The following is a 9,633-nucleotide window of genomic DNA, read 5'->3' as shown; positions in this document are numbered from 1 at the left end:
ATCGCTGTTGTGACCATGGCTGGAGGAGTTTCGCGAGCCATTTCTGGAGTTCTGGCCGTGATAGTTGTCGCGGCCGCGATTAGGGCGAGAAGAGGTGCCGAATCGAGAGGAGGAGGACTGATTTGCCATGAATGCGGCAGTAGAGGGCGTCGGGCTGTCCAACGACTTGTGAAATATTTCGAAGCTTTCGGCCTTCGAAACCAAATCGGAAAAACAGGGGAGAGGTGTTTGCGCCATCTGGGCGGTGGAGAAGCTGGAGAAATCGGGGCCAAGACCGCGAAGAAACCAGTGTAGTTTGTCGGTTTTGTCAACTGGGCGCCCAATGGCATGAAGCTGATCGCACAGAGCTTTAAAAGCTCGAGCGTATGCGGAGACTGGTCGATTTCCGCGTTTCATCAGTTGGAGATCGTCCTTGAGGCGAATCTCTCGAGCTTTTGACCGGTGACTGAAAGAGTTTTCGAGGGCAGTCCACACCTCCCGGGCGGTGGTCAGACCAACGGCTTCGGCCATGGCCTCTTCTGACAGAGACGATAGCAGAAGGCTGAGAAGGTGTTGGTCTGTCACCTTCCATGCCAGGAATTTTGGATTTGGCGTCGGTGAAGTGGAGGGCTCAAACGGCGGTGGTGGCGCAAGAGTGTCATCCACATGGTTCAGCAGACCTTGACTGTCAAGAAGAGGGAGAAATTGGCTCTTCCAGAGAAGATAATTTGAAGAGGAGAACTTGATAGTGATCATATGAATCGAGGTATTGAATGGGAGGAGATCAGAAGAGAAATTTGACCCCATTGAAGATAGAAAGATTTTAATCCAGACAAAGCTCTGATACCATGAGAAGATTGAAAAGATTGGAAAATTCACCACACTCTCGGGTGAGTTCTTCTATTAATTTATAGATATATATATATCAATTACAGAGATTACAATTGATTACAGAAATTGTGATTTGTACATAATAGGTATAATGGGCTTGATTAGCTCCTGTAATTGTGGAGCATAATCCTCTGTAATTGAATGTCCTAAACAGTACAGTCTTCTGTTTTGGCATTATCTTCAACACAAAGCAACCCTTCTTTCCAAACCGAATTCTCCGTCTCCTACGCTCGCCGCTGCCTGCATAGAAGCTCTCATGGATCGCCTTAACAGGATCGCCTTAACACCACACAGAACTCCTCCGTCGCCTTGAAGTGTTTGATTTCGATCCACTGCATCATCAGAAGCGGGTCCTTCATCCTGCAACATCAGCTTTCCATCTATCCTCACACCAGCGGCCGAAACTATCTCAACTTAACCAATTTCCTGGATGAGTCTAATCCCGAGGCGTGGCAAATCTCTTTGTGGGTCAGATGGTACGCGCGAGTTCTAGAACAGATGTTGTGCGTTTCAAGAGTTCTAGGTACTTTCCTTTCTCAAAATAGTTGTACTACGAACGAGATGTTAGCTGCTCTTTCGAATGGAGAACTTGTAAAAGAGATGGACGCTTTGGTAAGTGTAGTGGAAAACTTAGGAAAAGTGCTAGAATACGTGTATTTTCAAGAGAACAGATTGGTGGGGGAAGAGGAGGATGGCCTGGGATGAAAGCGTTTTAACTCAGGAGGAGGTATTGGTGAGAGTGGGGAGACGAGAGAGAGGTTGGGGTTTTTCAGCTTCGCTGAGTCAGTCGAGTTAGGCTGTGGATAAACCATGTTTGCATGGCTTAGCTAAAGTGGACGAGTCATATTTAAGTGAGGTTGATAACCCATGCTGGTTTGAAGTGGCTAAGCTGATAGTGCAGGGTTGTGTGCCATGGTTGAAAGCTCATTACACTGATACAAGCAACAGTGAAGTTTTTCAGATGGCACTAGAGAAATCTTACAATGGGCACGAAGGAGGAAAGAGAAATGAAATGGGATAAACCAAAACAACGCTAATTGATTCATCTTTTATCTAGGAAAGCAAAGGGGCGTTTAATTAGTGCCCAAGATGAAATAAAAGAAATCCATAAACACTGTTTACAGTATTTGATCATCGAACACTTGCATCTGCACCTTTGCCCACACGTATTCGAGCCTTCATGGCCTGTAACAACAAGTAGGAATACAAGTTCATTTTTGTTTTTTCTTTTCCACGGTATTCCAAACAGACCTTAAATGAGAAGCATCTTATGGAGATCTTACCTCCTTGTCCCAATCACACCGGATTGTAAGAAAAGCTAGTATCGCCGTTTGGACAGCGGTCCCACCAATCATACCAGCCCAAATTCCCTACAGTTAGAGAGCACAAGATCAGATGGTAACATAGGAAAAGACAAAAAAACTAGGACCCCTCCCCTTCTTTGTCGACAAAGAGAAAAAAAGAAGGGGTGATCCTCCCCTTCGTCAGGGACAAAAAGGAAACATGATAAAAAGAAGACAGGAAAATGGCAATTTTTTATATTATTTTTGGATCGTGAAAGATAGCACTACCCCTCAATGTAGAAGTGGTAGGGCCATACAACCTTATTTTTATTTTAAAAAATAAAAATTTAAACACATTACCAAAACTCCAAGTTTGAAGACCCAACCCAAGAAAATCCCAATAGGGACACCGATCAGGTAGTAGCTTCCAACGTTAACATAGGCCACCAGAGCTTGCCAACCTGAACCCACAGCCACGCCTGTAAAAAACAAAAAAAAAGGAGCACCACCTCACTTATTCAATCCTTAAACAAGTATTTTTCTTGCACTGGCTTTTGATTTGGTCTCTGAAACATTGGTTTCTCCTTGTGAGAGGTGAGAACTGAGTTACCAGAGAGGATTGGCTGGACGCTGTTGAGAAGGATTGTGAAGGCTAGAAGGACAGCAAGCTTGTTGACTGCTCCGATGATGATGGGGCTGGTCGTGAAGATGAGCGCGAACTTGTCGTGGAGAACCATGATGAGGACCCAAAAGAAAAGTCCTATCACGATGGAAGTGCTCACTGAAACAATTGTCGCAAATTTCGCTCCTCTCCCGTTGCCTGCTCCAAGCTCGTTCGCAACGCGCACTCTGCATTATTATCAGATGAAACAAACACAATCAATTAAAACTCATAGATTTCCCAACAAGATGTTTATTAATATGTAAACGAGGTCCAAAGCTAATTTAACAGGGATTGGTAATTCAAAGATAAATGAAGCCGCAAGAACGTACCCTGTGCCGGCGAAGAAAGCGAGTGGAATCATGATTTCCCAACCGTTGATATTCATGCTGAAAATAACACAACAGTGTTCATGTTTGGGGTATTAAAAGAGATGAATTGAAGGGGGTAGAGCCAACCAGATTGAAAGGGCATCAACAGCAACTTTGGCGTCTTTGAGATTCCCAGTCAATAAAATCAACACTCTGTAATACCAGTTTTCTAAGCTGCAAAATTAATACTCAATAAGAGCCAACAACTTTGGTCGTCCATGTAGACAGAATTGGAACAGAGATGAGAGGAAAAGAGTACCAGAGCATCACACCAGCAGCTGCGGACAATTTTACAAACTCCCAGAGGCCATAGAAGGCTTCCATGGAGAAACCTGTCCAGGTAAGAGGGCACCAACCACCAATTGTGTAAACAAACATTACCAATACCACAATCCACCATGAAATGTTAAGGACGAGGGCCGCCGCAAAAAGACCCATATGAAACTTTTGCACGAATAACCAGCTCAAGAAGACGTTGATAACAAGTGAAGCAGCGGCCGCGTATGCTATTATGCTGTTCTTCATTTGGCACTGGAGAAACCTCTGCAGGGGAAACTGGAACACAAAGGCGAAGTGAAGAGGGAGCAGCCAAATGGAGACCTGCCCGGCCTGCTCAGCGATGTCATCTGGTTGCCCGATTAGTTTGAGTATCGGGGTCGCGAAGAAATAGATGGGTAAGAGAAGAACAGCGACGCAGAATAGTACCATCCATGATCTCTGCATATACACTCCCAACATGTGGTACTTTTTCGCCCCGAAGGCTTGCCCGCAAAGAGTCTCTAGGGCGCTCGCCATTCCTAGCTGTAACAATTTAGAAATGAAAAAAAATCGAAGAATCAGAAGAAGTTCGATGAAAATCCCCCTTTAGGGAGCAAATGTATACTTCATCTTCAATGCATATTTGCACAAAACAAAATCCTTTATGTCTGCTTCTGTTGTGGATTGATTACCAGAAGGCCGAAGCTGAACCCGACGACAACAGTGTTAGCGATGGAGATGGATGCGAGTTCCAGATCTCCCAAATGTCCAGCGAAAGCCTGCGTGACAACATTCATGGTATACAAGGCGATCCGGCTCAGAATAGCAGGACCAACAATCCTCCATAGTTTCTTCGACTCGATGCAAACCCTTCTAACCAGTCCAAGCTCTTCCTCTTCAAAACCCAAATCTCTCAGCAAAGGGACCTCCCCCTCTCCCTTCTCCATCTCCAGACCCTTCTTCCGCTGAGAGACGAAGTGAAGAAAAGAAGCACACGTATCCGATCTGAATAAATCGTAAACCCGGCATTTATATTTGATTCAGTACATTGAATCTCCGACAATAACTCGCCTACGAGGCCATACGTCTCGTCGAATTGGATAACAAACGGAAAAGAAAAAAAATTGAAGCTGTCCAAATCCGGACCACATTTCAGGAATGATTTGGGCAATTTCTTTGATTAACAGCGAGAGACCTTCATCATGCGACGTTTGAAAGGTTTGACAGCAGAAGTTGCTGGAGGCTGCAGTCAGTCGGCCGCATGCCTATCTATTCCAAGTACACACTGGGCAGAGAGAAAGCTAAAAGTGGCAATTGACAAAAAATGACAGCATTGGGTGCCAGTACTGTCTCGCATATTATTGCAGATTGCAGAACAGTAGGTGGTGGAGTGCGGAGATTTCTTTGTGGCATAAAAATGTTCTAGCTTCGCATAATTGGCTCTGAAACGGTAAAATTGGATTGGAAAGGCTAATCAAAGCAACAATTATAGGTAGTGTTCCAGAATCTCACGGACGCTGTTAAAACAAAACAGAAGAACACAAAAAGGAGGTCCTTTTCATCGTAAATTCAAGCGTGGAACGCAATTGTATTTATGGAAAGAGAAGACAGAAGAACTCTCTACTTGTCTTGTTGTCTCCTTTGTGCATCACTAGCTGCGTCATTTTGTGTTTTTGCAAAGGCTTCATTATGGTTGAAGTGACGGAGCAGCACTTTTTCTATCTATTCTGCAAAACCTGTCCGATTGCGATTTTCCCTCTGTAAAATATTGATAAGATCCAGAAAAGGAGAAGATTCAGAAATAAAAGAGATATATAATTATTGTAAATAGACTGATTAAAATCTTCATATTTGCGTGATCGTAGGGCGTTATAAATCTTTGTATAAAGCCTGATATCTATCGTATATAAATTAATTAAAATCCTTGTATAAAGCCTGATGTCTATTCAATAGAAATCGGTTGGAAAAGAAAAAATAGCTGAGAATATTATTATATTATGATAACACATGTTTTACATATAGCAATCAATCTCGTTTTCTATGAAAAACAAATGGATTATTATTTTATTTGTGATAAAATACAAAAAGGTACAATTACAATCAAATATGTTACTTGGACAAATCAGTTTATGGATGTGTTCACTAAGCCATTGGGAAAAGAAATCTTTCTCAACTATGATACGCAAGTTGAGAAAATTAAATATACTACTATTAATCGAGAAAATTAAAACATGAATATTAAGAAATCAAAGATATATATACTACTATTAATTAAAATTGCAAGATTCCCGTGATTGTAGAGCTTTGTAAATCCTTGTATAAAGCCTGATATCTATTCAATAAAAATCAGTTTGGAAAGATTTTTTTCCCCTAATTTACATAAAATCCTTCCTCTTCCTCTCCCAACTCTAGTTAGAGAGCATATACTGAACTATTATTATAGAGCATCTGGATTTTACAGTCCCAACTCTAACTAGATGAGAGCATATACTAAACTATTATTACTGAGCATCTGGATTTTACAGTCATTGTGATAAAGACCTCCACAAATGAATTTTTTTATATATGATGACTACTTCACTTTTACTACGATGTAAATTAGTGTGAATATTTAATATCAATAAATCCAATCACAAAAATTTAATCGATTTATTAAAAATTTGAAGAAAAAACAAGATGATGTATTCACTTCAGTTTTTGTAAATTGTATGTTATCTCTCTTACCTCCATAAAGTGGTGTGGACATTTATTACACAATGTTGGAGAGGACAATAAAGATGTAAGATAAAATGTAAGTGTTTATTTAAATAAGAAATAATATTGTATAATAAATGCCCACACCAATTCATGGAGCTAAGAAACCTAACCTACAACATCAACCATGCCATAAATCATAGGAAACATGTATAAATTTATTCTAAGGACAAAAATAAAAGGAGAGTTGCCACACTCTAGCACATATAAACCTCTATCTCTCTTATCGATTGCCACCACCTTTTCTATTTGACGATTCTAAACAGTGAAAAAGATTATTAGTAAATGTATTGGATAAAGGAATATCCAACGTTAATTTATTAATTGAAAGAATATTTTTGGCGAGATGATGAACAACCAAGACATCTAATGAATGAATATCTGGAAGAGCTCAAAGCTCTCAGCTTTGGAAACTAAATTGCAAAACAAGGGAGAGGCGCAAAAGTGAAGCTCGTGAAATCAACGCCAAGACAGCGGAACCGGTGCACCTTATTGGTGCCATCAACAGGCCTAGCAATCGCATGGAGTTGGTCACAGAGGGTCTTGAAAGCTTGGGTGTAGGCAGCGACAAGTTTGGTACTGCGCTTCATCAAGTGGATATCATCTTTGAGGCGAATTTTGTGGGCCTTTGAATGGTGACTAAAAGTGTTCTTCAAGGCGAGCTAGACCTCGCGTGCGGTGGAGAGGCCAACAACCTCGGCCATGGCCTCATCGGTGAGGGAATAAAGGAGGAGGTGTTGATCGACAACTTTCCTTGCCAAGTGTTTGTCACTTGGTGCACAAGAGTTGATAGGTTCATACCTAGGTGGCGGCACAATGGTTCGATCAACATAGCCTAATAAATCTTGGCACTTAAGAAGGGGAAGGAGTTGGCTCTTCCATAAGAGATAGTTTGATGGTGACCATGTGAATTAAAGTGTTAAAAGGGAGAAGGGTAGGGGAGGTTTCAGTAGCCACTAGGAGTGAGGATGAAGAGTTCGGATAGGTGATGCTAATCTATTTTGACTCCTGACACCATGAGAAGGTTTGATGAAATTACCACACTTGTAAAGTGGTGAGTATTTTTCCATTTATATTGATTCACAGATTGCATGAAATAATTACATATCAATTAGAGGATAAATAAATGGAAAGTATATACAAAAGAATCTCCTAGAATTAAGGGTTAGTTATGTCATATATGGCAAACCTTAGATTAAGGCAAAATATCCTTTAGACCATAATGATTTGGCTCCAACTCTAAGCCCTATTGATTTTGGGGTCCAATTCCTTCGAAGGTTGAAGTTGAAAAATTTGCCAGGGATTACACCCCTTAGTATCTTACCCTCCTATTTACCGATCTCGGTGTTCTAACCCCATCTGTAGTTAGCGATGAGCTTATTCAACTATACCTTTAGCATGAAGCTGATCCTAAAATTTATATTATTTTAGTGAATAATAATTTTTGAAAATTTCTATTGACATTAATATAAAATTATTAACATTCTTCAATTTTCATCACCAAACATTGATGTTAGGACTAAAATGCAACTATAAATATAATATTTATGGTTTAACCAATTGATCTAGCTCAATCTAGTAATTCTCTCTACCAGTCTCCCATTTATTTTGGCAACAAGCGAGGAGTCACTGCCCTCTTAAACCCCTAGAGGAAACAGAAAGGGGACTGCCGAAGAGAGAGCTTTTGTGTAATACTAAGTTCAAGGGAATAAAAGGTCCCCTTGTGTAATACTAAGAAGGGCGGGATTGTCTTCCCCTTGTGTTTTTACATGTGGGAGGGAACAATCGCCTTTGTCTACCTGGTACGAGGAGAAAGGGGAAAGATGGGGCACGACAGGTAGTGGAAGAGGTCTTCTCCACGGTGCTTGCTACAATAAAAAGGGTCAAGCAAATTGGATAAAAATAAGGCCGTATTAGTCAATTTCATTGGGGAAAGTGGCCCCAAAAGTGTTAGTGCTATGATTCACTTTCACTCGTTTATGTGGAAAAACAAGTGTAAGTGAATTCACCCCTTGAGACGAGTGAATTTAGTTTCACACGAGGGATCGTCTGCCTCCCACTCGTTTCACTCCAAAAAAAATAAAATTTTACATTCACTAGGTAGTTCACTTTCATGGCTTATTAGTGCGCCTCTAGGTCAAGTGAAAGTGAATTAGATTACACATGCGTTAGTGCACACATTGGGTGTTAGTTCAAATGGATAAATGGGTTTATCCACTTGAACTCGCCCATAACTAAAGTGGGTGAATCAGGATTCCCATTGAAATCCTGATTCATCCACTTGAACTCTCGTCACGGCTCGCAAAAGTGGATCTCACCATCCTCTCGACGCTCTTGCTCTCGCTCATTATTAATTTGATTCATTATCCCCGCAATGAAACAGGGGGGATGAAGTGGAATGAATTCCCCCCGCATTACTTAGTTTATTTGAAGAAGTGTAAAATGAATTGAATTGAAGTAAAATTACATCACTTCATTCTCTCAGGTAAAAATCGCGGAATTTGGATTCAGCCCATTTTTCCGAAGCATCCACTTGAAGCGCGCGACGTGTTGATTCGTTGCCCCCCCGAAACGAAAAAATTCGTCTCATTTCCCTTTCTCCTCTCCCTCTCCCTCGGCCATCATCTCCCAACGATTTTTTTGCCCATCTTCTTCCTCTCGTTCTCGTCTTCGTTCTCTCTGCTTTCTTTGCTTTCTTTCGTCGTCTTTCGGCTTTCTCTCGTCATCGCTCGATTTTTTTTACCCCATCTTCTTCCTTCTCCCTCTCTCTTTTCCCTCTCGGTCTCCCTCTCCCTTCTCGGTCTCGCTCTTCTCTTCCTCCCCCCCCCCCCCCCCCCCCCCCCCCCCCCCATTTCCTTCGATTTAACGTATTCCGATTTCGATATCCTTCGATTTCCTTTAATTTTTTACATTTAGGCGTCAATTTCTTCGATTGGGCATAGATTTCCTCATTCAGCGGTGGTTTTCCCCAAATTTCAAAAGGTAAGCCGAAACCCTATTTTATTTTCAACTAATTTAGTGTTCTATTTGATTTAATTTTAATTTATGTGCGTAATTTATCTTGATTGTGGCCTAATTGTGGGATTTAAGGTTAGGGTTTATGGGATTTAGGGTTCAATTTCGTCTTGATAGGGTTTAATATCGGGATTAAAGTTAGGGTTTGGGACTTTTAGAGTTTTAAGGTGTAGGGTTTAGTCTTTAGGTCCGGAATTAGGGTTTATGGTTTTTTCAAAAAAGAAAAGGGTTCTCGGTTTTTGGGGTGATAGTGTTTTAACGGCTTATGGTTTAATGTTTGGGGCTTTTAGGGGTTTTAAGGTCTAGCGTTTGGGACTTAGGGTTTAGGGTTATTGGTTAGGGTTTAGGATTTAGGGGGTTTAGTCCAATTCAAACAAGGTTGTGTTTGGACTTAGGTGTGTTTTTGTATTGGTAGGACTAG

The 9,633-nt window shown here is 41.2% G+C and overlaps 1 protein-coding gene and 1 pseudogene across 2 annotated transcripts; one reads left to right on the top strand and one right to left on the bottom strand.

The window, feature by feature from the left end:
* Nucleotides 1-827: 827 nt before the first annotated feature.
* LOC137936303 (putative clathrin assembly protein At4g40080) lies at nucleotides 828-1,677 on the top strand (annotated as a pseudogene).
* LOC137936477 (protein DETOXIFICATION 27-like) lies at nucleotides 1,098-4,558 on the bottom strand. 2 transcript variants are annotated; one of them, XM_068781186.1, is made up of 8 exons: nucleotides 4,136-4,558; nucleotides 3,445-3,986; nucleotides 3,273-3,359; nucleotides 3,147-3,203; nucleotides 2,764-3,002; nucleotides 2,540-2,632; nucleotides 2,154-2,240; nucleotides 1,098-2,055 (listed from the first exon to the last, which is right to left on the bottom strand). In XM_068781186.1, the coding sequence occupies exons 1-7, from the start codon at nucleotides 4,388-4,390 to the stop codon at nucleotides 2,167-2,169; spliced, it is 1,347 nt and encodes a 448-aa protein (XP_068637287.1). In that variant the 5' UTR covers nucleotides 4,391-4,558; the 3' UTR covers nucleotides 1,098-2,055; nucleotides 2,154-2,166. The 2 variants fall into 2 exon arrangements, with proteins under 2 accessions (XP_068637287.1, XP_068637286.1); XM_068781185.1 differs by having other exon boundaries at nucleotides 1,104-2,055; nucleotides 2,514-2,632.
* Between the last annotated feature and the right edge of the window lie 5,075 nt (nucleotides 4,559-9,633).

The sequence above is a fragment of the Aristolochia californica genome, unplaced genomic scaffold, assembly GCF_029961685.1.
Source record: "Aristolochia californica isolate CCGP_79_NKW_82.1479 unplaced genomic scaffold, dmAriCali1.0.hap1 SCAF_7, whole genome shotgun sequence".
NCBI lineage: Eukaryota > Viridiplantae > Streptophyta > Magnoliopsida > Piperales > Aristolochiaceae > Aristolochia > Aristolochia californica.
This window is presented reverse-complemented; position numbering and strand designations above follow the sequence as displayed.

Bases quoted from the DNA above. Each gene is read 5' to 3' on its own strand.
- LOC137936477 (XM_068781185.1), bottom strand. From the start codon at position 4,390: ATGGAGAAGGGAGAGGGGGAGGTCCCTTTGCTGAGAGATTTGGGTTTT. The intron at 3,003-3,146 runs GTACGTTCTTGC...ATAATAATGCAG, and splicing joins GCTTTCTTCGCCGGCACAGG to AGTGCGCGTTGCGAACGAGC. The intron at 2,056-2,153 runs GTAAGATCTCCA...TTGTTGTTACAG, and splicing joins GGTGTGATTGGGACAAGGAG to GCCATGAAGGCTCGAATACG.